This window comes from Equus quagga, unplaced genomic scaffold, assembly GCF_021613505.1.
Source record: "Equus quagga isolate Etosha38 unplaced genomic scaffold, UCLA_HA_Equagga_1.0 270_RagTag, whole genome shotgun sequence".
Taxonomy (NCBI): Eukaryota; Metazoa; Chordata; class Mammalia; order Perissodactyla; family Equidae; genus Equus; species Equus quagga.
Window position 1 is genome coordinate 359,562 of NW_025799872.1, and position 26,929 is coordinate 386,490.

A 26,929-nucleotide genomic window follows, 5' to 3' on the forward strand; every position below is an offset into this window, starting at 1 on the left:
CGCATGTGGCCCACGGTGAGGAGGGAGGGGACAGTTGGGTTTGAGGTGGCCTCATGGGACATTCATTGATTCCTCTGTGCCGTTCCCTCTCCATGACTCTCAAGGCCCTTGTGACAGCTCCGGGTGACCTCTGCACTCACACCCCGTCCCTCTGCTCCTTTCGGCCCTCGGACACTCCCAGCTCAGTGGCACCCCAGAGCCTTTGCATCAGCTGTTCCCAATGCCTGCAGGGCCCTTGCCCAGGTCTGTGCTCTCCTCAAGCTTTCTCTTCACCGCTCGCTGCCTCTGATGGCAGGTCACATTCTCAGAGTCTCCCTCCCTCCCTCTCCTGTCACAGGACCCTCCTTGCTGCACCCCCAAGGCTGGCCTGTCCTTGTTGGCTTCTTGCCTCTCAAGCCGCATTCATGAGCTCCAGGAAACAGGGGCCACACACAGCTTGGTGGCCATGGCGGGTACTCGTGGCCCTGGCCTCCACGTACAAGCCCCACCACCCCGAGGCCACACGCTGCAAGGAAACTGAGGCCACCTGGAGAACGCGACCTTGGTCATCCCAACCAGGCACCAGAACTGTGACAAAGAAGCTTCCGGATGGTTCTGTAAGTCCACAGCCCTTGGAGTCTCCCAAGTCAGGCCCCACTTGGAACATATGGACACCCTCTCTGGGCAGAGCTGAGTGCTGGGGGAGGAGACAGGAGGGACAGGGAACCAGATTCTGTGTCCTCCAGAGGATGCCCCACCCCGTGTCCTTACAGGGCTCCAGCCACTGCCCACCCACACCCCTTGCCCTCTGGCCCTGGCCGATCCTGTCTGACCGGCCCCTCGCAGAGCCCCGGCCTCCGCCGGGCAGTGGCATGTGTGAGGATGAAGTGCCTTGGGGACCGGTCCTTAGCTGGTAGCTGACAGGAGTGGTGGGCACTGCCCCGCTCACTGAGGTGGGGAAACTGAGTTTCAAGCTCTCACGGGCGCCCGCCGAGGTGTCGGCTCCTTCCTCCCGGCCGCGTCCTGCGTCCCCGCCCCGCGGCCTCGGGCTCCTCCGCAGCCGCCTCAGCTGCGCTCCAGGGACCCGGCCCTCTTTGCCGCCACCTTCTCATGGGACGAGGGACAACTGCTACAGTCCTGCTGCCTCCAGGGCCACCGGGACGCTCAGGTGACAGACGGCGGGACGTCTGCTGGCGGAGGCGAAGGCGGGGACAGCCACAGCCGTCCCTCCCCAGCGCGGGGCCAGCCCGCTGTCTTCGGCTCTCGGCAGCATTTATAAGGAGAGTGGGGTGACCGGGGTCCCGACGGTGGCGGCGAGGCCGCTCCCCGAGGCCGCTCCCCAAGGCCCCGGCCGCCCTGGGCTGCGATGACCCCCGAGCACAGAGCCCCCGGCCCCCGGGAGGGGCTCGCCAGGGCACGTGTCTGGGGCGAGCGGGTGAACCCCGCGTCTCAGACCGGGTGCCGCCGACCCGCGCTCACGGCCGCGGAGCCCGGGGCTTCAAGTGGGCAGAAGACCCCCCAGGGCCGACCTGAGGGGCAGGGCCCTGGCTGGAGAGCACAGAGGGCATTTCTGGAGCCAACAATTGTGGCAAAAGCTCGCGTCCATCACGCCCCCAGCAGGGCTCAGGGTTTCACACGCGTTATTCTATTACGCTCACCACGCCCGGAAAGTTTGAGAACAGCCCCATCTTTTTACAGATGAGGAAACTGAGGCACAAAGCGGTCGTGTCCATTGTAACCCTCAAGGCCACAGAGCAGCCTGACCCCCCCCCCCCCCCCTGCTGGCGGCTCCGTTTCTGCCCCACAAATACCCCCCACCCTGACCCCCGTCTGCCCAGTTCAGACTCCGGTGGCTCGCGGTGCGTCCTCCTGGTGGGAGCTCAGCGGGGCGGAGGGAGACGCCCTGGCGGAGGAGGAGGAGGGCCCGTGGCTGAGCGTGAGAGCAAGGGCGGAGCCCCCGGGCTGGACAGAAGCTCCCAGGCTTGAGTGGAGCCCGGACCAGGGGTCTCAAAGCCCACCGCCCAGGTCCCGTGGGCCTGTGGGCTGCAGGAAGCCCCCACTGGCACCGCTGCCGCACCGGGCATTGTGTTGCCCCCAGAGCACGTGGTCACCCATCCCCCCAACACCCGCCCGGCCGGCCCCACCCCTGCGCCCCCCGCTGATCAGGGCCTGGCACCCGGGGCAGCCCCCCTGGTCCTGTGTGGCTCCTCGTCGGCCTCCCCACCAGCCCGGGCCCCTCGAGGACTTACTCCAGGTCAGAGTGACGCCCGACTGGGTGGCTGCAGGAGAGACAGCGATGAATGAGCGAGTGAGTGAAGGAGTGGCTGATGGGCTGCACACGGCCTCCTCCATCCAGTGTCGACCCTCGCGGCGTGTCCGGGACGTGAGCGTGCGGCTCCCGGAGCGTGTGACACACCTGCCCTTGACCATCAGACGCACTCAGGGCCGCAGGCCCGCCTGGGACGGCACGGCCCGTCCGTGCTCCTCCTCGTCCCCAAGTGGGGGAGCCATCCTACGGTCACTCCAGCTTCCACTCGGGCACTTGAGGCTGCGTCCAGCGACGGGCGTGCGGGCTGCGGGAGACTGAGTGGGGTCCCCCAGCCGGCCGCCACCCTAGGCCTGGAGATGGGGATCTGTCCAGCAGTCCCTGGAGACCCCCTCTGTTCCTCCAGGTCTCCAGCGGCAGAGACAAGCCCCTGTGGATCCCACAGGAGCCCCAGCTCCTTTCCCTGGGCCTTGCCGGCCGAGTTGAGTGAATTCCAAATCCACATTTGGAACCCCGTCAATGTCCATATAAACGTTCTGCCCCCAGGCCAGTGCTTCCCAGGCAGGCGGGGCTCCAAGCTGGAGCCAGGAAATGGTCCACTCAGGTGTGGAGGACAGCCACAGGCATCACTCCCCAAAGATTTAGGAAGATTGTGAAGCAAGAGAAAGTGGTCCCGCTGAGGGCTCTGGAAAGGCTGCTTTGAGCCTGAGCACCCAGGAGGAATGCAAACTGTGAGTCCCAGGTGAGGGCCTCCCCAGGAGCGGGGACAAGGCTAGCCTAGGGCCTGGGGGGAGCACTGGCCAAGGGTCCTCAGAGCCGAGGCTGGGGGTGTGGCAGGACGGGCGGGCCATCGGGAATGGGTCTGGAGGCTGGAGACGGTTGGGAGCTGGCGGGCAGGGCCTGCTCAGACCCAGGCGAGTCAGGGAAGCCTCCAGGACGGGACTTGGTGGGTAAGAGCCAAGGGGTGATAGAGCTAACCAGGAGGGCAGTGCCTCCAAAGGCCGGATGCCCTGGAAGCTGGGAGCTCCCTTTCCCCACAGAGTAAACCCTTCCAGAAGCCCCGCCTCTCTGTCTGGGGGGGGGGGGGTGCCCAACTGGCCCATCTTAGCCTGGAAGTTTTGGGGGTGCTAGGGGGCGGCAGGGGCTCCTGGGCAGTGTGTGTCCCGCAGTAGTCGGGGCGGGAAGGCCACGGGGAGGGTCCCGGCGCGGGGCCGGGGCTCGCGGCAATTACCCGTAAGCCTGGTGTTTACATGGGGGTTTTACAGAGAATTCAAAGCATATCTTCCTGTTGCTTTGGCAGCGAAGGCAGATCCAGTGAGTGTTCAAAAGGGCCGAAACGCGTTTGCAAAAATAAAAACCAAATGGCTGAGTAATTTCCACCAGAGAAGGACTCACTCTCACAATTGCACGGTCTATTTAGCATGCTTTCATAAAACCTTTTAACGAATCAGCCCGGCACCCCAGCCAGGCCCACCCCACCTGTCAGGCTTGCATTTCCAAACAGGTATGGCTGCTCACTCGCTAGGGAGATTGGATGCAGGCTTCCGTCCCCTGCATCCTCGGGATGGGCCTGGGGAAGGAGGCAGGCCCAGCGCGGCAGTGAGGGTGCGAGGACCCTGTGCCAGCTGGGGCTGGAGGCCCGGGCTGGAGGAGATCCTACAGGGGGAGAGGACAATGCGGCAGGTCGGCACTGTGACACCACGGGGACACCAGGAGACCGTAACTGTGTCCAGCTTAATCAGAAACTACCCAGACGAGTCTCCCAGGGGAGCTGTGTTACCCTGCTGCCTACAGCGTGCACGAGTCCAGGCACCCGCGGCTTCTTCCCCGCCAGCTGCCGTCATCAGCGTGATCTGGGCGTGCTGACAGGTCCTAGTAAGCGAGTCTCATGACAGCTGAGCCTGCGTTTCCCTGACGACGATGCTGAGCAGCTTTCCACGCGCTGGTGGCCGTTCAGATATCTTCTTTGGAGAAAGGTCTTTCAACTCTTCTGCCCGTTTTTGCTGTGTTCGTCTCATTATTGAGTTGAAGAGTTCTTTATGTGTTTTGGATATACAAGTCCTATTTAGATGTTTTCCGATCTGAACTTTTGCTTGCCTTTCTTTTTTAACTTCTTATTTTGAAATAATAGTAGATTCAAAGAAAGTTGTAAAAACTGTGTGAGGTCTTCTACAGCCCCCCAACACCCCCAAGCCTAACACATTGCACAACGATGGTGCGACGGGGAAACGCAGGGTCACATGGCCACAGCCCAGGGAGTCACTCAGAGTCCTCTGGGTGTCGATGCACACATGTGCACGCGTGTGTGCACAACTCTATGCAGTTTTATCACGTGTGGCTCCAGACAACTGCCACCAGGATCCACACACTCAGTCTCCACAAGACCCCCTCACGCTGCCCCTTCACAACCGCTCCACCCCATCCGAACCCCTGCAACCACCGATCTGCTCTCCAGCTCCATAATTTTGTCACTTACTAAATGTTCTGGCAAAGCAAGTGCGCAGTAGGCACCCTTTGGACGCTGACTTTTCCCTCAGCACAGCTCCCTGGAGACCCATCCACGTGTCTGAGTGCGCCACACTCAGTCCCTTTTCTTGCCGAGCGGCGTTCCATGGTGTGGATGCACCGCCGTGTTTCCACATTCACTCGGTGAAGGTCACTGGGCTCTTTCCAGATTTCAGCTATCACAGATAAGTTGATGAGGACATTCCTGTCCACATTTCTGCATGAAGATAACTTTTCATTTTCTTGGATAAACGTCCAAGTGTGCAATTGCTGGATCTTCTAGTAATTCCATTAGCACATTTAAGAAAACCTTCCCAAGAAGTTTGCAGAATGGCTGCACCATTCTACACTCGACCTGGAATGTACAAGGGACCCCCTTTCTCTGCATTTCACAGGTTTTGGTGTTGTCACACTTTTTCATTTTAGCTGTTCTGGTTGATGTGTAATATCACATTGTAATTTCCCTTATGGCTACTGGCGAGCATCTTTGCATGAGCTTATTTACTATCCTGTATCATCTTTGGTGAAATGTCTGTTCATGCATTTTGCTGATTTCTTAATGGAACTGTCCATTTTTTCCTATTAGATTTGGCTATGTCTTTATATATTGTACACACTCGTCTTTTGTCGTACATGTGGCTTGCAAACATTTTCTCCCAGACTGTAGCTTATCTTTTCAGCCTCTTAGTAGGGACTTTCACAGAGGAGCAAAGTTTTTATTTTTAATTGATTTTCCTTTTATGGATCGTTCTTTAGATATAGGATCTAAGAACCCTTTGACCAGTCTAGATCCCAAAGATTTTGTCTTATTTTTTTCCAAAATTCATTTAGTTTTACATTTAAGTCTGTGATCCGCTGGAGTTGATTCCTGGATGAGGCGTGAGCTTTGGCTCGAGGCTCGCTGTTTCACCTGTGGATGTCCCGTCGCTCCAGCATCACTTGTTAAAGGCTGTCCTTCTCCACTGAGTTGCTCTTGTGCCTTGGTCAAAACCAGTTGGTCGTACTTGCTGGGTCTCTTTCTGGGTTCTCCGTTCTGTCCTACTGATCTGTGTCTCCACCACCAGCACCACACTGTCTTCTTCCCTGTGGCCACGGAGGAAGCCTTAATATCAGGAGAGTGACTCTGCCCACTTCCTCCTTCCTTCTCACAGTAGCTCTTAGTTAAGTCAGGCTGCTGTGACAAAGTACCACAAACTGGAGGTTTCAACAACAGGAATCTATTGTCTCACAGTTCTGGAGGTTGGAGTCCAAGATTCAGGTGTTGGCTGGGTAGGTTCCTTCGGAGGCTGTGAGGGAGACTCCCTTCCAGCTCTTTCCGCTGGCTTGCAGATGGCTATCTTCATCATCACACAGCGTTCTCCCCGTAAGTGTGTCTGTCTTCAAGTTTCACCTTTCTATAAGTCATATTGGATCAGGGCCCACCCTCATCACCTCATTTTAATGTGGTCACCTCTGTAAAGACCCTACTGTGAGGCCTGTGCTTTTCCATATAGATTTTAGAATGAGCTGGTCTCTGTCCACCTAAGAGATTCTTGGGGTTTTGATAGGACTTGCTTAACCCCGTAGATCCGTGTGGGGAGAGCTGACCTCTTCACCATGAACACGGTGTGGTCCTCCATCATTTAGGGCTTCTTTGATTTCTTTCATTGGCATTTCATAATCGCCAGCACTTCAGACCCTGTACATGTTTTGTTACACTTGGGCCTAAGTGTTTCATTTTCTTTGGTGTACATCGTATTGTATTTTTCATTTCAGTTTTCACATGTTTGCTGGTAGTGTATAGAGATGCAATTGACTTTTGTACTTTGATCTTTTATCTGTCAACCTTACTGAGCTTACTTATTGCTTCTAAGAGCTTGTTTGTAGATTCCTTTGGATTTTCTACCTAGACAATCGTGTCATCTGCAAATAGAGGCAGTTTAATTTCTTCCTTTATGATCCATGTGCCTTTTTTTCCTTGCCTTGTTACAGTGGCTATAACCTCCAGGACCATGTGGAGTAACAGTGATGAGAGGGGACAGTATTTCCTTATTCCCAAACTTACAGGCAAAGAACTCGGAGCTTCACCATTAAGTATGACGTGAGCTGCAGACTTTCTGTAGATTTTCTTTAGCAAATACAGGGAGTTCACCTCTCTATTCCTAGTTGGCTGAAGTTTTTTTTTTAATCACGAGTGGTTGTTGGATTTTGTCAAATCCATTTTCTACATCAATCATATGATCACATTTCTCTTCTCTGACCAGTTGATGTGGATTGTATTGCTTGATTTTACTATTCTTTTTTATTTTTTAAAGATTGGCACCTGAGCTAACATCTGTTTCCAATCTCTGTTTTTTTCTTCTTCTTCTCCCCAAAGTCCCCCAGGACATAGTTGTACATTCTAGTTGTGAGTGCCTCCGGTTGTGGCATGTGGGATGCTGCCTCACCATGGCCTGACAAGCGATGCCATGTCTGCCCCCAGGATGCAAACTGGTGGAACCCTGGGCTGCCAAAGCGGAGCGCACGAACTTAACCACTCGGCCATGGGGCCAGCCCCGCTTGATTTTAAAATATTGAGCCAGCCTTGCATTCCCGGAATGAATCCCACTATGCATGTAAACTTTTTGTTTTATACTGCTGGATTTGATTTGCTCACATTTTGTTGAGGATTTGTTCTTCTAAGTTCATGAGAGATATTAGTCTTTAGTTGTCTTTTTTTGGTACTTCCTCTGTCTCGTTTTGGTATCAGGGTAATACTAGTCTCATAAAATAAGTTGGGAAGTGTTTTCTCCTCTTGTACTTCCTGAAAGATTGAGCAGAAATGGTGCTAATTCTTCTTTAAGTGTTTGCTAGAATTTTCCAGTGAAATCATTTTACCCTGAAGATTTTTTTGTCCCATGGATTATTTAGAAATGAGTTGTTTTCTTCCCAAGTGTTTTGAGGTGTTCCTTTTGTCTTTAACTTATTGATTTCTAAGGTAAAGCAATTATGGTCAGAGAACATTCTACACATGATTTCAATTCTTTTAAATTTGTTGAGGTTTGCTTTACGGCTCAGGATATAGCCAATCTAGGTAAGTTTCCCGTGGCTGTTTGGAAAGAATGTGCATTCTGCTGCTGCTCAGCGGAGTGTTCTGTGTTCTCTCAGTTGCTGAGAGTGAGGTGCTGAAGTCCCAACCATAACTGTGGCTTTATCTATTTCTCCTTTCAGCTCTATCAGTGTTTGCTTCATGTACTTGAAAGATCTGTTGTTTAGTGCATAAACATTTAGTATTGCTATTATCTTCTTGGTTGATTGATGCTTCTATCACTATATAATGTCCCTCTCTGTCCCTAGTAATTTTCTTTGCTCTAAATTCTACTTATGTGATATTAACATAGCTATTTATCTTTTTTATAAATTAATGCTTGGAATATATCTATTTCCCCTTCGGTTATAAAGGATAGTTTTGCTGAATATAGGATGTGAGGTTGACAGTTCTTTTCTTTCAGCACTTGAAAGTCCTTGCATCACTTCTTTCTGAACTCCATGGTTTCAGATGAGGCATCTGCTGTCACTTGGGTTGGTACTTCCTTTGTAGGTAATATGCCTTTTCTCTCTGACTTTTTAAAAATACTTCTTCTTTGTCTTTAGTTTTCACAAGTTTATCTCTGATGTGTCTTGGTTGGTGTGGATTTTCTTGTGTTTGTCTTCTTTGGAATTCACTCGGCTTCTTTAATCTGCAGGCTTATGTCTTTCACGTGGCTTTAAAAAAAAATTTTCTTGTCAAAAACTTAGAAAAAGCAAAATATTTTTACTTTGATGAAGTTCAATTTGTCAGTTTTTAACTTTATGTTTCATTCTTTTTGTGTTCAGTCTAAAAAATCTTTGTCTGCACGAGTTTGTGAAGATTTTCTCCTTTGTTTTCTTCCAGAATAGGCATCATGTTAGCTTTAAGTTAAGGCCTCTGATCCCTGCAGCCTCAGTTTTTGTGTATGAATGAGGTAAATGCCTCATAAATGAGGTTCTTTTTTTTCCCTGGGCAGATACCTAGTTTTTCTAGCACCATTTGTTGAAAAGACTTTCATGTCCATATTGGGATGCCTTGGTACCTTTGTTGAAAACCAATTGACCATACACATGCACATTAATTTCTGGATATTCCATCCAGTTCTTTTCTTCTACTTTTACTACACTGTTTTACTTACTTAGCTTAATAACAAGTCTTTATAACTTTATGTCAAGTCTTGAAAGCAACCAGTGTAAATCCAATTTTGTTCTTCTTTTTCTTTTTTTTTTTAGATTGGCACCTGAGCTAACATCTGCTGCCAATCTTCTTTTCTTCTTCTTCTTCTTTTCTTCTTCTTCTTCTTCTCCCCAAAGCCCCCCAGGACATAGCTGTGTATTCTAGCAGTGAGTGCCTCTGGTTGTGCTATGTGGGATGCCGCCTCAGTGTGGCCTGATGAGTGGTGCCATGTCTGCACCCAGGATCTGAATCGGTGAAACCCTGGGCCGCTGAAGTGGAGCACGTCAACCCAACCACTTGGCCACGGGGCCAGCCTCTGTTCTTCTTTTTAAAACTTTGCTGGTTTTGGATGTTCTAGGTCCTTTGCATTTCCATGTTAATTTCTACCAAAAAACTCGCTAAGATTGAAATTGCAATAAATGTATAGATTGGTTTGGGGGAAATTGACATTTAAAAAATACTGATTCTCCCAATCTATGAACACAGTTTCTCTCTCCATGTGTTTAAGTCTCTAATGTGTTCCCAGAGCTTTTGTAGTTTTTAGTGTATGAGTCTTACAAATATTTTTGTTAAATTTATCCTTAAGTTTTTCATGGTTTTATGCTATTGTGAAAAGTATTGCTTTGTAATTTTATTTCCCAGTTGTAAATTGCTAGCATATAGAAATAAAATTTATTTTTTAATACTGATCTTATATTCTGTGACCTTGATAAACTGGCCTTTGCCAATGTCTTCAGTCTTACCAGTTTTTCCTCTTTCTCTCCTTCTTTGGCCATTACACACAAAACTGATTTATGCTCCAGGTCTTTGCTCAAATCAGCTCCAATAGCTCTTCCATGGATTCCTGAGGAATTCATGGGGGCACAGTAATGCCATCTGTGAATGTCGTCTAATCCATAGGCCCTTCATTTCTCTTTCTTGCGTTACCACAATGGCTCAGTACACTATGAAGTGCTAAGAGGGGATAGCCTTACCTCAATTCTATTTTGGGGGGAAAAGTATTGAATTTTCTCACTATAAATAGATGCCCTGTGTGAGGTTGAAGAAATTCCCTTCTATTTCCAGTTTCCTGAAAGTTTTTGACTTGAATGGGTGCTCAATATTATCTTTTTTTTTTCAGTCTATTGAAGTGATCACAGTTTTCTTCTTTGTTCTCTTAATATGGTGAACAACGTTTATTGATTTGAGAATGTTAAGCCAACCTTGCCTTCCTAAGATAAACCCCAGTTAAACATGATGATCTTTTTTTGTATTGCTGGATTTTATTGCTAATATTTTATGGAGAATCTTATGTTTACATTCATAAGGGATACAGGCTTTAGTTTGTTTTGTAATTTCTTTGTAACATCTCTAGTTTTGATGTCAGGGTAATGCTGGCCTTACAAAATGAGGTAAGAAGTGTTACCTCATCCTCCATTTTCTGAAAGAGTTCTATATAATATCTTTATAAAATGTTTGCTAGAATTCACCAATAAAGCCATTTGGACTTGGATTTTGTGTGTGTGTGTGTGAAAACCTTTAAATTATGAATTCAAGGTTTTTAATGCATAGAAGGCTAATCAGATTTTCTATTTCTTCTTGCATCGGTTTTGGTTATTTGTGTCTTTCAAGGAATTGTCCATGTTATCTCAGTTGTCAAACTTATTTGCATAAAGTCGATCATAATATTCTTTTGTTATCCGTTTAATGTCTGCAGGATCTTCAGTAATGATCACTCTTTCATTTGTGACATTGGGAATTTTTGTCTTGATCTGTCTAGCTAGAGGTTTATCAATGTTATTGATCTTTTCAAAGAATCAATTTTGGGGTTCATTGATTTTCATTATTGTTTTTCTATTTCACTGATTTTTTTCATGTGGCTATTTAAATTTAAACTCAAAATAATTAAAAGTAAACAAAATTAAGAACTGCGAACTGAGTTATACCGGCCACATTTCAAGTGCTCGGCTGCACTACATAAACATTTCCGTCACTGCAAATAGTCCATCGGATGGCCCTGTTTCTGTTTCTCGAGGTCCCATCTCTCTTAGCTAGGCATTTTCTCTAAGCTTCTCGGGGTCATGGGAGGGCCAGGTGGCTCTCAAATCCATCCTGTCCTCTTGATGACCCTGGCCTTGGCCCAGCTCAGGCCTCTTGGCCGCCTCCCTTCTTCCTGGGCCCTCTGCCTCCACTCAGCCCCGACTGTCTGTTCCTCATCTTTGCTTCCAGGAGGAGCATCCACACAGCCGTCTGCCGTGCATCGCCCTGTTCAAATCCCAATGCCCCCCTCACCTGGGCCCCACTTCCCAGTGGGGTGTGATCTGTCTTGCCCACAAGCCTGAGCCGTGGCTGCTAGGAGCAGCCCCCACTTCGAGACGGGCCACTGAGAACATTTGTGTCACTTGGGTCCCTTGGCCTCAGTCTCCCACTGGACTGCCAGAGGGTGGGAGACAGGGACAATTGCCAGCAGCCCCAGAGCTGTGTGGCCCCTTCTCTGAGGCCTGGTTTATGGCCTAAGCTCCAGGGCCAAGGCCGGGGACCCTCCTCTCCAGGCCGCCCAGAGCCAGTCCCAGAAGGCAGGCTCCAGTTCTGAGCCCAGCCAAGCCTGGGGCTGAGACAGAGCACCCAGGGGGCCATGAGCACCCCACAGGGGCATGTGGGCTTGAGGCCCAGGGCACTTGTCTGCCATGGGTTCCAAGGCTGTGCCTGGGGGATGGGAGTCCTGCACTCGGCCACCTGGGCTTCCAGGAGCCCAGGCCTGCCACACAGGTCAGCCCAGCCCCCCATGGTGGGAGTGGCCGGCCCCCCTCCTTGCTGGCCTAGCCATGCCCCTGACCGCCTGCCTGGCCGTCAGCCCTTGGGCCATGAATCACCAGCGGCCTCACAAGAGGAAGCAGTGATAACCCCAGGCTCCAGAAAGGCCGCACCGGACACTCCTCTGTCCTAATCCAGCCCTGCAGGGCAGGGCTCGACACAGCCTCCCAGCCCCACCCCACATGCCGGGCATCCTTCAGCCTGAGCCCCCTTCCTCGCACGCCCTCTCTCCACTTTGCCATCCCCCTCCTCAAAGCCCCCATTTGTTCCCCCCACTTTCCTGCTCCCTCCCTCCTCCGGGGCCCCTGGTCCTTCAGTTCACCTCACCATCCCACCACCCGCCGGTCACTGATGCCCTTCCCTGCCCTGAGCCAGAGGCTCTTGGTGGCCCCAGCACCCAGGTCCAAGACAGAAACTTTCTCAGGGGTGAATGGGCCAGGACACGGTGCATTTGACCACCCAGAGGATGCCCTGCTGGGGCCGCAGGAGGGGGGGGCAGAGAGAAAGAGGGCTGGACTGTGGGGATCCCACAAGCAGTTAGCGGAGAGCCACGGAAGGTGGCCGGGCAGAGAGTGACCAGAGCAGACGGTGTTCCGAGCTGAACTAGAGATCATGAGAAGGGAGCTGGGGGACAGACAGGGGTCCTGGGGAAGCCTCAGGCAGGCAGGCAGGACGGTGAGATCCAACGCAGCCAGAACCCAGCCAGTGTGGGGGTGTGGCGAGAGGGGTCCCCGAGGCCCAAGGCACCGAGGAGTGAGGGCTTGGAGGAGCTGGGTGCGTGCTCCAAGGGGCCCCCTGGGTGAAGGTCCAGAGCTCTGGGGTCCCCGGAGACTGTGAGGTGGGGTGGGGAGCTCCCAGAATGTCTGCCTCCAGGGCGAGGAGCAGGGAGGGTCTGAAGGTGGGGAGGGCCTCCTCCCTGAACAGAGACCGAGACGGAGCCGAACCGTCCACGCGCCTGGGGACCGCGTCACAGGTCACAGTGCACCAGGTCTGGAAGAGCATGGAGGATCTGCTAGAAACATACTCTAAAGCCCCAGACGTGAAAACTATATGGTGCTGAGTCTAGAGCAGAAAAACAGAAACAAACGGAAAACGTTCCCCAGAAGGCGTCCTATTCACATCTGCCTCGGGCCCCAGACCCCTCCTTCTCACGGACCCTGGCCCGACTGCCCCAGGGACCCTGGGAGGAGCAGAGCACAGACACTGAGAAACTCTGCTGGAGCTGACACACGGTCTAGGAGGAGCCACCAACAAACATCCTTGCGACTCGGGCCACAGACGCCGGATGTTCACGGAGAAGCTGGGGACCCCAGGCACCCCAGGGGACCCGTCAGACGGTTTAAAACTCAAGAAGAAGGAAGCAGGACCACGTTCTTTCCCAGGTTTAAAGGTGGGATAAATGAGCAAATATCCGATCCCAGTACACACCGTGGGCCGTCCATGAGCCCATCGAAGGTAAGATGACTGTGCCCATATCACAGCTCACAGTGGGGTACCCCACCAGCTGGGGTGCCGAGCAGCAAGACCTTTGATAGCCCCCACTGGCAACGTCAGGCAGTTTTCCTAAACTCTAAAAGAAATGAACCCAAAAAGCAGGGAAGAGAGGAAATAGAAATGTGGGGCTGCCGCAGATCAAAGCTTAGTCTACACATGGGGGAGAATTGCTGCTGTTTATTTAAGCTTCCCTTTGACAAGCAGAGAAGGTATTGGTGGTGCAAACACACACACACGTGCGCGTGCGCGAGGTGTCACTGATGCTGAATGTTCTAGAATAGCATTCTAGCATCCTCTCTCTTCGAGGTAAAAAGACACATGTTGTAACAATGTCGAGGTGGCTTACACCCTCACAAAGTCAGCCGAATCGAGTGGAATGAGAAACTGCGGCTGGCCGTGCCAGGCGCTCAGTGGGCTGGAGGCCCCTGGGCCCGGGGCTGCGCCCTCTCGGCACCTGACCCCCCGGGCTCCTGGGGGGAGCTGGGCCCCGCCCGCTAGCCGGGCGCTTCCCTCTGCTCCTTCCGGCAGCTAGGGCACATCCGCTGTTTGGGAAATGCAGTTTGCGGGGGGCCTGGAGGGCTGCAATCTCAAAACCACACTGGCCGGGGTGGCGGGGCGGGGGGCCAGCGGGCGGACAATTAATTACGAGGATCCCGCTTTGAGCCGGGCGGGCGGGGGCCCAGCCAGGCCGGTGTTTACACGCGCGCCCGTCTGTTTGGGGCCTGCAAATCCGTGTCAGATGTTAATGGAACAGCATCATTTTTCTGCCGCGGTGGCATCCCCTGGATGTTTGGATGAGAAGGCCGGCCGGACTCAGCCTGGGAAAGGCGGGCGGTGGAGGAGGGAGCCCATCTGTCAGGCCGCCGACAGCCGGCCGCGCTCCCCTCCCATGGCCACCCCTCTGCAGCCCGGCCACCTCTGCCCCCAGCGTCTCCCACCCTACCCGGTCCACTGGACTCGGGAAACGCACACTGTGAGTCCTCAAAAGTAAGGATCCACTCCAAAATATGAGCAGGAGACAGCAGCCTGGAGGTGAGTGGGGTCTAATGGGACAGCCCCAGGACTGGACGGCCACCAAGGGCCAGCGCCTGGGTTCACGCCCTGCCCAGCCGCCTCCAGCCCACACTGCACACCCCGCAGGTCCGTGTGGCGCCTCCCTCAGCAGATGCTCCCAGGCCAGGCTGGCTGCTGGGGCCCAGCTGTGTCCTGCTGTGACCGGCCTCCCGCGTGGGCAGGCCTCTGCAGGGCATGGCGGACAGAGGATGTAGGGCAGGCCGGGTGGGGACACTGCCTCCTCAGCTCCAGCTGGGGCCTCCCCTCCATCCCTCGCCTCTACATCAGGAAGGTGGATGGAAGAAGAGGCCCAGAGAGGGGAGGCAACCTGCCAGAGGTCACACAACTAAGAGGCCCTCAGGGCAGGTGGGCAGGGGAGTGGGGAGTGCCCCTGCGGAGGGCAAGTGGGAAGGGCAGCCTGTGGGGAGGAGACGGCCCGCAGCACCTTGAGTAGGGTCAGAGCATCGCCTGCTCTGCTGATGAGGAAGCTGAGGGCTGAGGTCCCACAGCCAAGGTGGTCTGGGGCCTGTCAGGGGCTCCTTGGGCCAGCAATGCAGCTGCTCCTGTCAGGGCGCACAGCCTGGGCCAAGGCCTGGCGGGGATGAGGCCTTGCTGGGACCCTGCAAAGCTCTCCATTCCCTGTTCCCCACCCACACTGCCCCCCACTGTTCCCTATAAAGCTCACTCCTGCCCCAGGGCCCTTGCATAGGCTGTCCCTTTGGTGCCAACACTCTTCTCCTCGGCCCTTGGGGCTCTGTTCATAGGTCACCTCCTCTGAGAAGCCTCTCAGCCCTATGACCCAGGCCTTCTCTCCCCACAGGCTGAGGCGCAGGGGTGGCTGTGTGACGAGCCGTGGGAAAGCTAGCAGCACCTTGCCTGGCACACAGTAGGTGCTCAGGAATGTGGCCACAGGCAGCGTCGTCTCTATGTGAAGCCACTGGATTTAGCGCTGGGGTCTGATGTCTCAGATCCGACGCCTACGCACTGTTATTGGGAACCACCAGTAACAGACCGCGGCCGCATCTTCACAGCAGCAGCATCCTTCTTACACACTGCCTGGGGGCCCCCTCGACTCTCCATCCAGCCTCGCAGCACCGTGGGCAAGCATGCAGAGACTCCCCGCAGCCACGCGTCGCCCGCGAGACCTGCCTCAGTGTCCCCATCTGCAAAGAGGGCTCCTCGCTCAGGGCTGTGCACGGCGGTGGGGACAGGGCCCAGAGGGGGAGGAGTGGTGGACGCTGGGGCTCAGGGTCTCTGCAGCCTGGGAAGGAGGGAGACCCCGTGATGGAGGGGAGAGCCGGGTGAGGGGATGGCACAGTGCCTTTGGGAAAGATCCGAGGGCCACAGGGCAGCCTGCCTGCTGCCCCGCGCTCAGCCCCTCGCTCCAGTGGGCCTCAGAGACCGCCTCTCACCTGGTCCCCACCTCAGGGCCTTTGCGCAGCAGTTCTTTCTCTCTGCTCTGGGCACAGCTCCTCCTCCTGGGGCCTTGGGGAGCTGCCCGCCGTCTGTGGGGTAGTTTCCCTCATAAGCCCAAAGGCTCTGCCTGGACTTGAACCCCAGCTCCACCAGCTGCGAGACTCTGTGCCTCAGTTTCCCGTCTGAGAGAAGCAGTCCTAGGACCTTCCCCAGGGGGCAATTGTGAGGGCGGATGCGCCGACACGGGTCCTGGCACCCGGCCTGGCCCAGCTCAGGACGACGCGGACCTGACTGTCAGTCCCAGCCCCCAGCGCGGTCCGTTCGGCAGGAGCCCTGAGGAGCCGCCGCCCGCCCGTTCCCGGCCCGCCCCTGCCCCCTGGTGGGCGCTCTCGGCACTGCCCCGGGGGGACCCTTCCCGCGGGTCCGGGCTGGTCGGTCAGGGGCTCTGGGCACCTGGTAGGACCCTGCGAAGCTGAGCTCCCCGCCACACGGAGATGATGGGAACACGCGCCCGAGGGGCCCAGGCGGGGGACCCTGGGGGGAGGGGGAGCCTGGGAGGGAGGGGAGAAGGAGGGGAGGGGGTAGCTGCGGGGAAGGGGAGGAGGAGGGGAGCCCCGCGGGAGAGGAGAGGAGAGAGGAGGGGAAGGGGGAGGAGCCCCAGGGGAGGGGGAGCCCCGGGGGGAGACGGGAGGGAGGAGGGGAGCATGGCGGACGGGAAGCCCCTCGTCCCTGGCCGGCCCCCAGCGGGCTACTCTCCTGAGAGCCCACTGCGCCTGCTCAGTAACCCAGGGGGCTCCCCATCACCTGGAGTTCCCCAACCGTTTGGATGCCCCCTGGCACTCAGCCAGCTCCAGCCCCACCCGGTATGTCTGACCACCCCAACGGCCGGCCGCCTGCCCTGGGGCCTTCCCCTCTCCCAGGGGCAGCTGGCGGGACCCTCCCAGACCCGTGTCTGCCCAGGATGTGAGAAAACCCACGGGGTGTCCTCCCTGCAGAGGGGACAGACACCGGGGTGGGTCCCAGGGCTGGCAAGGCCTGGGCTCCCCGAGGGGCGTCGGGAAGCTGGTTCCCGCTCCAGCTTGGGTCCTCCTCCACCAAATGGGCTTGTGCCTGGCCCCAGTGAGGGCTCCCGAAGGTTCTCTACACAAAGCGGGGCACACAGCAGGTGCTCAGAAACCGCCCTGGAGTCCAAGCTGCCTCTAGCGGTGAGCCCAGGGGCAGTCTGTTTATTTCCACCCAGTGGTGTCCGTGCACAGGCTGCCCCACGCGTGCGTCCCGCTCAGACCAGGTGAGCACAGGCTGCAGTAACAAACAGCACCACCTCTCAGAGGCTTGACGCCCACCCTTGGTGTTTTGTTCTTGCCAAGTCTGTAGCTGGCCAGGGGGCTCTCCGGGGCAGCTGTCCCCAGAGTGGGAGCTCCAGGTTGCTGGCATCCTGCCGCCCCTGGGGCCACGTGAACAGGACGCACGTGCTCCACTCACACAGCCACCTGCCACCAGGGCGCTGAGAAATGGTGGTGAGCCAGAGAGGCCCCCCAGCACTCAAGTCTGGTCCCCGCAGGGCTTCTCTCTGGGCTGTTGATGCACCTGTCAGGTGAGGGGCTGGGTCCGTGAGGTCTCCCTGTCCCTCCCCTCCCAGGTCAGTCACTGGGCTGTCTGCCCTGCACAGAGAGGCGGAGAAGACCCCAGGAGGGCTGCAGCCAGGGCCAAGCTTGAGGGGACGCGAGCACACCCAGAGATGCACATCCCAGGTTCGCTCACACACACGCCCAGACACCTTGCACACGGGCTGCCAGGGCCACTGATGGGGGCACCAGGAGTTTTCAGGTGGAGCTCCAGACGGGGTGGGGGGCTGGAAACTCTGGGCACCCTCTGCAAGCCCCTCCCCAGGCCCAGGCCCCAGCTCCTGCGCAGCCCTCTGAACGTCCAGTCCCCACAGCCACACTGGGGTGGGGGGACCCAAGGAGCACCCAGACAGTTCAGCCTCAAGGGCCCGGGGGCAGAACCGGCTGGCCTGGATGTGGTGAGGGTCCAGAGCTGAGCCTGGAGGGGCTGCACAGAGCAGCCCAGGACCAGGCAGGGTCCCCCAGTGGCCCTGAGGTGAGAGTGTGAGGACCCCAGAGGGAGCCACAGAATCTGGCTGGATCTGGGCAGCAACCGAACAGCTGGCAGGCAGGGGGAGTGCCCGACCTAGGGGTGTGCAGAGGCCACCACCTCTTGTGGGGTCCAGTGGTGTGGACTCAGGCTGTGTGGGTGCCTGGGGAGAATGCTGCGTCCCAGGGCCCAGGCTTTCCTCACGGTGGCCCCTCCGGCCGGCTGGTCTTTCTGCGATCATCCTACTCCACAATGCTCACTACGATGTACATCTGTTGCGGGGGGGGGGGGGGGGGGGGGGGGGGGGTCTGCTTTGTTTCATTTGTTGTGAATAAGTCGGATTTAGACAGAAATCCTGCACACATTCCTGGTGCCTCCATGTGCGGCCCTGTGCTCACTGGACTCGGCTCAGCTGCACACCTGTGAGCCCTAAGAAAGTTCTAGAGGCTCCCAAGGACGCCGGGGGCTGGGGCTGGTATCACTGGGGTCCCAAAGGCTGCCCACCTGGGGGTCTCTTCTGCCATCTTCTGCAGGCTGGCTCAGGGTGCTGCAGCTTTGGGGTGCAGGGCAGTGCACGGGCCCTGTGGGAAATCCGGGGGCTTTCTGAGGGGCATGCTGGTGGCGGGGCCTGTGCCTGGCACAACTGCCCCCCGACACCCCGCCCACCGGCCCACAGCGCCTCCCTCCCGCAGCTGAGGACCCCACCGCCCTCACCACTGGGGGAGACGACGGCAGACGAGGCAGAAATGACGCAGACGTGGTTCTGTACAAAACCTGAAATAGTTTTACTCTTTTAAAATTTTGGTCTAAGTTGCCTTAGACCTCATGGACTCGATACAAGAGTAATATGAATTGGGAAATAAAACACTTTAATAGCCACAATAAACTTTGTTAGAAATGTACATGTTGCCAAAATAATAATAATAAAATTAAAAAAATAAAAGAGAGAGCGAGCGAGAGAACAGCCTGATGGCCGGGTTAGACCATATAAATGTTCAACAAGGACGGGAGACCTTCAAACGCCGGGCAGGAAGGTCGGGGCCCCGGGAGCCTCGCCTTCCCAGCCCAGGGCCGCATCCCCCCGACAGGACGAGGGTGGCCAGGCCTGTGCGAAGCTGCCTCTCCTCATGGACAGAACACCCAGGGACGGGCATATAAACAAAGCTCATAAGAAATGTACAAATATAAAAAGCTACAAACATTAATAAATTACAGCATCACAAAACACAGAACACTCCACAAGGTGCTAGTGAAATTACTGTCCCCACCCCTTCGTCAACAAGAGGGAAAGAAAGAGCTGGTATTCAAGTGGAAGATTCCTCTTCAGACGGGTCTGAAACAGATCTCGTGTGTACTGCTTGCTTCTGTAAAGACAGAGATAAGGCTGCACAGACATCACTTGTTTTTCAGGCAATACTTTAGTCCTAAAAGAAATAATCGTAATAATAACCGTAACAATCGAAAGGAAGAAGGAAAAGGAAAAGCATCAGAAACCCAACTGTTCATCATACTCGGCAAAAAACTTGTAGAAATGTTAATGAAGGACTCTATAGAAAGAAATTCCTAAAGATACTTTTACTCTTATAAAAAAAGTTATTTAAAAAGCTATTTACACGCTACATTCTATGAAAAATATGCTTCAGGAAATACATCTAAAATTAAAATACAGGATTGCCTGAGAAACAAATCCAGCCCCTTCGTGTCGATGGGTGGACACATGGTCCAGGAGCCACCATGCACTCGACACCAAACACCAACAGGTGACAAGACAGAAGTGCCTGCCCCTGCATCCTTGGCTGCCCAGCCACCCCACCAGGCCCAGGGCAGGGCGCCTTGGCTGAGAAGTGCTTCTCGGAGTGTAGCTGATGGGGCTGGATGAGGCCCACCCATGTGGCTTAGCCGGAGCCCCCTGGGCCCCACATTGTGGCTGGGCTGGAGCCCTTCCCCAGGGACCCCATGGAGGCTCCCCTGCCCACTAACACTCTGACCCTGCTGCCGGCCCCAGTCGTCCCAAGAAATGCCCCAGGCATTCAGGGCACAACATCCACCATTCGGCCTGCCACCTGCCGGCCAGAGAGCACAGAAGCCCCTCACCTGGCTGGGCCAAATGCTCTCTGGACTTGTCTGAGAATTACTCAGGAAGAGAAGAGGGGCACATGAACACCCCACTTTCTCCTCTTCCTCTCTAGTCTTCTTTGCCTTTTTTTAAGCCTCTGGAGGCTGCCAGCCTATGGCCAGCTCAGACTCTGAGCCTGGTGAGCGTTGGCTCACTCCTTCCTCGAAGGACTTGTGCTCCCAGCAGAGCTGCGGAGGCCCTGCAATCACACCCACACTCTGGAGTGCCTGGAGGCTGTCCTGAAACTGGAATGGTCCTCAAACTGGCAGGGCCGCGTTGCGGGAACTGGTCACTCTAAGCAACTTGAGAAAGGACATGTGTCCGTATCAGCGAGCTCCGCCTGCTGAAGCAACAGGTGCTCATGCGGGGGGGCGTGGTAGCCGGGAGGAGGCCAGGCCCTCCCTGGGGTGAGGCAGCGTGGCCGCCCTCCTCGGGGCTGATGTTCTCGCGGGGCTCCGGGGTCCTGAGCGGAGCAGAAGGGTCCTGGCTCTCCAAACTTTAAAGGAGCAGCTTCCCGTTCCGATGAATTTTCAAAATTTTCCCAAGCCTCTGCTTGGCGGTGGCCATGCCCTTTTTTGTACGTTTTCCTGGGAGCAGAGGTGGAGACACAAAAAGGCCGATGAGCGAAGGGGCAAGAGGAGCCCCGCGCAGGGCGGTCTGCAACTCCTCTGTACGAGGGTCTGCGACGCCCGAGCCCTGGTCTCCACACCCCTGCGAAACGACCAATCGGCGACAAAGCGAGTGGCTCAGAGGCTGCGTGGACTAGGGGGCTGCGGTGGAGGGGCTGCGCTGTGCTGAGTGGGTGGGGACGGGCAGAGGACACAGTACTACAAAGTGAGGGCCCCGCCCCACCTTCTGGCGGCAGGGCACCTGCAGCCACGCCCTGTGTCCAGGGCCAGCTGGGTCTCGCGGCCACGGTGCACACAGATCAGGCGCCTTGGGGGTGACAGTGGGGACACCATGGGACCCCGCCTCCTGTCCCACCCCTAGTTCACACAGAGGAGCCTGGGTCACCCGGGGCCCCTCCCAGCGAACTTTCGGCAAACTGCTGACCACACCCTGACTCCAAGCCGGGCCCCAAAGCCGAGGCCCTGAGGGCCTGAGGGGGCTGGACCTCACTCGGAGGTGACCAGAACCCCCTGGTGGGTAACCCTCGCTCTCTACCCAAGTGGGACCATTTCTTTCACACACTGACGGAGAGCGGGGCCACACGTGCTCAGGGCTTTGTGGGGACAAAGAAGACCTGTCTAGAGGACAGTCTGTGAGTGTAGGCCACTCAGGGCCGGCGGGCACGGTACCTTTGGCAGCAGTGTTGTTGGGGGACGACGCAGAGGGCCGCCTCTGTGTGAGGAAGACCCCGGGGGCCATGGGCTGGGAGGTGCGGCCAGCCTGGGCCCCGGCAAAGGCACCGGCTGCCGTGTACTCATGGTCAGCCAGGCTGCTGCTGTGCGACTCCGGCAGGGGCTCAGGCGAGCTGCCCTCCTGCGAGGCCTGGCTGCTGGCCGTGCTGGTGGAGGCCGGGGTGGTGGAGGCCGGGGTGATGGAGGCCGAGGTGGTGGAGGCCGAGGTGGTGGAAGCCGAGGTGGTAGAGGCCGAGGTGGTGCTGGCCGAGGTGGTAGAGGCCGAGGTGGTGCTGGCAGAGGCAGAGGGGGAGGCGGTGTTGGGAGTCAGCTTCCTTTTGGTGTTTTTTTTCTTCCTGCTTTTCTGTTCCTCCTTTGAACAAAACACGCAGGCATGTTACCTGGCAGGGCTGGCTGGGCCTCAGAGGCTGGGGAGCAGCCTGCATGGCTCGGCCCCCCGGGCAGGAGGCCTCTCTGGTAAAGCAGAGCTTGCCGGCGCTGCAGGAGCAGGAAGGGCTGGGACTGCGGGGCTATGCCTGAGCCTCACATCTGGCCACCGTGAGCCCCCCAGAGCAGTGTGGGGGCCTGTGGAGGGACCAACACACCCCGCCGTGAGGTGGGCCGTCCTGGACACAGGGACACACAAATGCGGCACCAGCACTGGCCACGTAGTTGGGCCCCGCTCAATCTGAGTTTACCTAGTGGTGGGTGTAGGACGGACCCCCACCCATCACCCCAACCCCCTGGCACCCGACTCAGCTGCCGTGGGACTTCTGTCCCCATTTGGGCTTCCTCACACCCCATTTGAGGGACTTGGGGGCCTGGAGGAATGGGGTCAGCAACACTCAAATGTTCCCAAGCTTGTGGCAGCCCCCAGCCCGGGTGGTCTGTGCACAGGGCTGGGAAGGAGCAGAGGCGTCTGGGGTGCCTGAGCCCAAGCAGGGACCGCTGCTCACCTGTTGGGACAGCTTGGCCGCAGCGGCTGCCAGCCCGGTCTCGATGGAGGCCACTCTGGTCCCCTCACGCACAGGCCTGTCCTGCCTTGGCACCGATGGGCCGACCCTCGCTGTAGGAGAGAAGGCCAGCCTGCCTCGAGTGCCGCGCCACCCTGCACCCTCCTGGGTGCCCCGATTCCACTGCAGTCTGTCCTCGAGTCCCAGGGACACATTACCACTCGGGGAGGGTCAGCGCAATGACCAAGGGTAGGGGGGTCCCCGTGCCAGCAAGTTGGGAGACAGCAGGCAGGGGTCATGCGGAAGGTGGACAAGGCCCCCACCCCACCAGCTGCCAAGAGGGGGCCCGTGCGAAGGTGGGCCTCCTGGGGCTGCTCACTGAGGAGCCGCTGGCAGAGGCCTGCCCCCGTGGGCCCTGCATGGCCCTCTCGCAGGAGCCAGGATGCCTGCGGGTGAGCTGCACAGGCACCCAGGCTGGGGTCATGGGAGGGAGCCCCAGTCAGGCTCCCGCAGGAAGGGGGCACCCCGTCTGAGCCCCACACAGAGCCAGGGGCCCACGTGGCTCACGTCATGGTGGACAGAGCCCCTCCTGGCCCCCCTGCTACCTGTCGGGCTGTAGGGAGCGTCGTCCGAGCCTTTCCTCTTTTTGGACCGAGACTTGAAGACGGGGCTGTCCTCGTCGGACTCCAGGGAGGGGTAAACTAGGGGACAAGAGAAGAAGAACTGAGCCGCTGGCCAACTGGTGACTGGTGTCCCCGGGCACAGGTGATCCCAGAATCGTCTAGCCCAGGCCCCCCTGAGGTGCAGAGAGGGGCAGGGACCGGCTGGGTGAGAGGCCCCATCCAGCCCCCGGGGTGCCGGCCCAGCCTGGCCACAGCCCCCACTGGTGCCCGGTTCTTCTCAGACCGTCGGGCTCTCTGCTGCCAGCAGAGAAGAGAACTTCTGACGGCCCACAGGCTGCCTGAGCGAGTCTTGGGAGGAGGGAGCCCACATGGCTGCCAGGGGATGTGCCAGGTGCCACCCACCACAGGCTGTGACCTTCACACTCCAGGGCCGGTGGCATCTGAGCCCCAGGACCCACTCCATGCCCTGAGGGAGCCCAGGAACAGAGTCCGCTCTGCTGTCAGTCTGCCTGTCAGACCAGCAGGCTCCACTGCGAGGCCCAATGTGTCCAGCAGACGGGGCAGGGCCAGCCCCACCAAGTGGCCCTCGGACCCTCGGATGGTGCCGTGCCAGCACCCTGCAGCCCACTTGGGAGTGAACAGCGGGCCGGTGCCAGCAGGCTGCACCCTAGGGGACATGCCCAGCAGTGGGCCAGGCATGGAGGGAGCTCCTCGCTCTGAACCCCCCATGCGGCCAAAGGCAGCTCCTCCGGAGCCCTGGAGCCCGGGTGCAGGGCCTATGGTGGGAGGGGTCCCTTCCCCTAGGAGGAGGTCATAGCCATGGCCTAGCCCCCAACCCACTGCCCACCTCAGACACAGTCCCCAGCCACCCTGGGCCTCAGTTTCTCCATCCACACAGAGACAGCCGGGGGATGCGGTCTGAACGCGGCTGTGAGCGTGGAGTGGTGCTGCTGCATGCAGGACGGCCAGACAGGTCCCAGGAGAGCAAGAGGCAGCAGCCTTCCAGCAAGCAATGCCCCTCCCAGGTACACACCGGGGCGTGTGCACATGGGCCAAGACAGCCCACACACCACATTCACAGCAGACGAGTTACAGGCACCAAGAGGCAGAAGCCCCCCGTGTCGTGGATGGAGGCTGGATGAGCAGATGTGGCGTGGACTCCAGGGGGACAGCACTCAGCCAGAAAGGGAAGGGGTGCTGCCACAGGGGGACCCCACAGAGCTCAAGAGGACCAGCCTCCTGCGATTCCATACTTGACACGACATGTCTGGGAGGGGACATCTGGAGGCAGCAGGGACCATGGCTATGGCGGCCAGGGAGGACGGGACTGCCGGCGGCTGTGGGCAGGGCTTCCTCTCAGGTGACGATGGGGGTGCACACCCTCAAATACACAGAGCACCACTGAGCTGCATCCTTTTAAAGGGTGACTTTTAATGTCTGTGAACCTCATCTCATGAAAGGGGCCGGGGAGGAGCCCCCCTCGGCTGCAGAGGTCCCCGCGGTGCTCACCGTAGTCCGAGTCCTTGAAGCAGGCGTCCAGGTGGTCCTGTTCCTCCTCATAGTCGTCCAGGTCCACGCTGCTCTTGGCCGCCCTCTTCAGCAGCCGCTTGCCCGCGCTCTTGCCACCAGCCCCATTCTTCCGGGCGCCGTGGGCCGCCAGGGAGCTGCCCTTGGCCTGGCCGGCGCCCCATGCGGTCTGCAGGCAGGAGTCGGAGGCCTGCAGGTTGGCCATGGACAGCATCCCCTGAATGGCTTCCTGCGTGCTGGGGGAGGCCGGGGGCTGGCTGGAGGCACAGAGAGACAGGACTCAGGCGGCGGCCCACAGCCCACAGCTCACAACACAGCCTGTAGCCCAGGGTTCGCGGCCCGGCATCCTGCCGCCCAGCGCCCAGCAGAGGGGGTGGGGTGGAGGATGGTGGTGGCTGATGACTTCCCCATGGAAATGGCCTGCCGCCCACTCCCCCACTTTCTGCCCACCCCCCCACTCCACAGGGACGGCTGGAGGCCTTGGGACACAGACGGGACGCTAGGATGGGGAAGTGGAGGGAGGGAGGAAGGGCAGAGGGAGAGGGGACCTCTCAGCCCACTCTGTGCTGCTCTCCTGCTGTGAACCCTTGCCCTCAGCCCCAGCCCTGGGCGCCCCTTCTCCTGAACCTTCACGGGCACCCTCCCATCTGGCACCCTGACATGGAGGCAGCACGGCCCTCTCCCTCCCACGACACATGCTCTCCCCAGTGACCCACATCTTCTCTCCATGGCTGCACCTGCACCTGCACCTCGATCTGCACCAACACCCACATCCACATCTACACCCACACCTGCACCTGCACTCACGCCCACATCTACACCCACACCTGCACCTGCACTCACGCCCACATCTACACCTGCACCTGCACTCACGCCCACATCTACACCTGCACCTGCACCTGCACTCACGCCCGCATCTGCACCCACACCTGCACCCACACCTGCACCCACACCTGCACCCATACCGGCACTTGCACATACACCTGCATCTACATCTACACCTACTCTGCACCTACACCTGTAACTCACCTGGTGGCCACAGACACACTCAGGTCAGCCTGGTGTAGACCCTCCTAGCCCCTGATACCCAGGCTGAAACAAGGCTACTTCTTGAGGTCGAGGCCACCTTTCGGTCCGCTGACCCCACACCCCGCCGCTGTCCAGCTCTGGGCAGTGCTGACCCCTGCACCTGGCCTGTGCTTTCCTGGCCACGTCCTTGGCCCCTGCCCTACACCTGTGCCCCTGCTCCCTCCTCGTAGCTACACTGTCCCCTCCCTCCACAAGGACCTGCTCTGGCTTCCAAAACACCCAGTGCAGCCTGTGCCACTGCCCGACTCTGTGTTCTCTGTGCCGCAGCCTGGGCTCTGGGAGGGTGGGCAGTGGCACCTCCCCACACAGAGTGGGGTCCAGACGCTGCTGGGTGGGAGGCTCCTCCTGGCTGAGTTCTGGGTTCCTCCAGCAGTGCTGGTGCCCTCCTTGTTCCTGTGGATCCTCCCACAGGGTCCTCAGGGGACCTGTTCTGTTCCACGCCCCCTGGGCCCACTTTCCTGCCCCCAGCCTGCCCCTGCCCAGCCCACACCTCCTGCAGCCAAGACCCATCAACCTGTCCGTGCGCCAGAATCACCACGGCAGCTTGAGGAACACCGACGCCCAGGCCTGCCTGGAGCTCGGGACCGGCCTGGCTCCAGGTGTCCCTGTGCGGCCAGAACGGAGGGTCCCACCCTGGTCCCCCCAGCCCTCCTCACAAGGCAGCTGACGCCCAGGCCGGCAGCTCCCAGTGGGCCTGCTCAGCCTGCGTCTCCCTTCGGGGGCCATTTCGTGTCCTCACCCTTGCCCACCACCCTAGGCTTTGGGCCACCAGGGACAGGACGGCTCACCCCGGACAGGACAGCCCAGCCGGGCTGCGGGAGCCGGCCACACCTCCTGTTGCATCAAGTGCTCCAGGGCTGACCTCCCTCCACTCCCTGGGACCCTGGGGGGCAGGGCCAGGAGCCAGGCGTGGGGTGGGGGGAGCATGGCCCCGCTTAGCCCACCTCCCCCATCACAGACGCAAGAGACCCGGGAAGAGGCAGCAGAGGTCGGGCCCTGCGCTTCTGACATGTTGGCCCCTCTTGCCTGCCCCGTGTGCCCCCAGAAGACGGACTTGACCTCGGGGCTGCTGTAACAGAGGTACACCTGGAAGTGCCCCGGGGGCTCTGTGTTCTGCTCTTAGGCAGCCTCCCCCGCCCCCAGCCCCACTTGAGTGTTTGAAGCACATTTAGTAAGATCATTAACACGAGAAGGCAGCACGAGACCCTGCTCAGAAACAAGGTTCCCAAGACTGTGGCCGGGGCGGGACGGGGAGCGGGAGTTGGCCCGGGGACGCAGACTCAGAGGGACCCCTGGCTGCCCCGGGGGCCACTGAGGCAAGTCTGGACCAAAGCCATCCTGCAAGGGGCACCACTAGGCTCCAGCAGGGGCTCAGCCCTGAGCCGGCGGGGAGGGGGTCGACGAGTGGGTGCCTCTCTGGGCAGCCATCCACAGGGCCACTTCCCTGCCTCCAAGACACGCCAGACCTCTGTGTTCA

At 57.7% G+C, this 26,929-nt stretch overlaps 1 protein-coding gene across 1 annotated transcript in view; it reads right to left on the minus strand.

The window, feature by feature from the left end:
• Positions 1-18,880: 18,880 nt before the first annotated feature.
• The window catches only part of LOC124233910 (lysine-specific demethylase PHF2), a 28,573-nt gene continuing 20,524 nt past the window's right edge, over positions 18,881-26,929 (minus strand). The window contains exons 15-19 of the mRNA XM_046651200.1: positions 24,346-24,620; positions 22,819-22,914; positions 22,217-22,326; positions 21,219-21,633; positions 18,881-20,507 (exon numbers count right to left, since the gene is read on the minus strand). Of these exons, the coding sequence (XP_046507156.1) occupies positions 20,419-20,507; positions 21,219-21,633; positions 22,217-22,326; positions 22,819-22,914; positions 24,346-24,620 (985 nt within the window). The 3' untranslated portion in view covers positions 18,881-20,418. The remainder of the gene's footprint in view (positions 20,508-21,218; positions 21,634-22,216; positions 22,327-22,818; positions 22,915-24,345; positions 24,621-26,929) is intronic.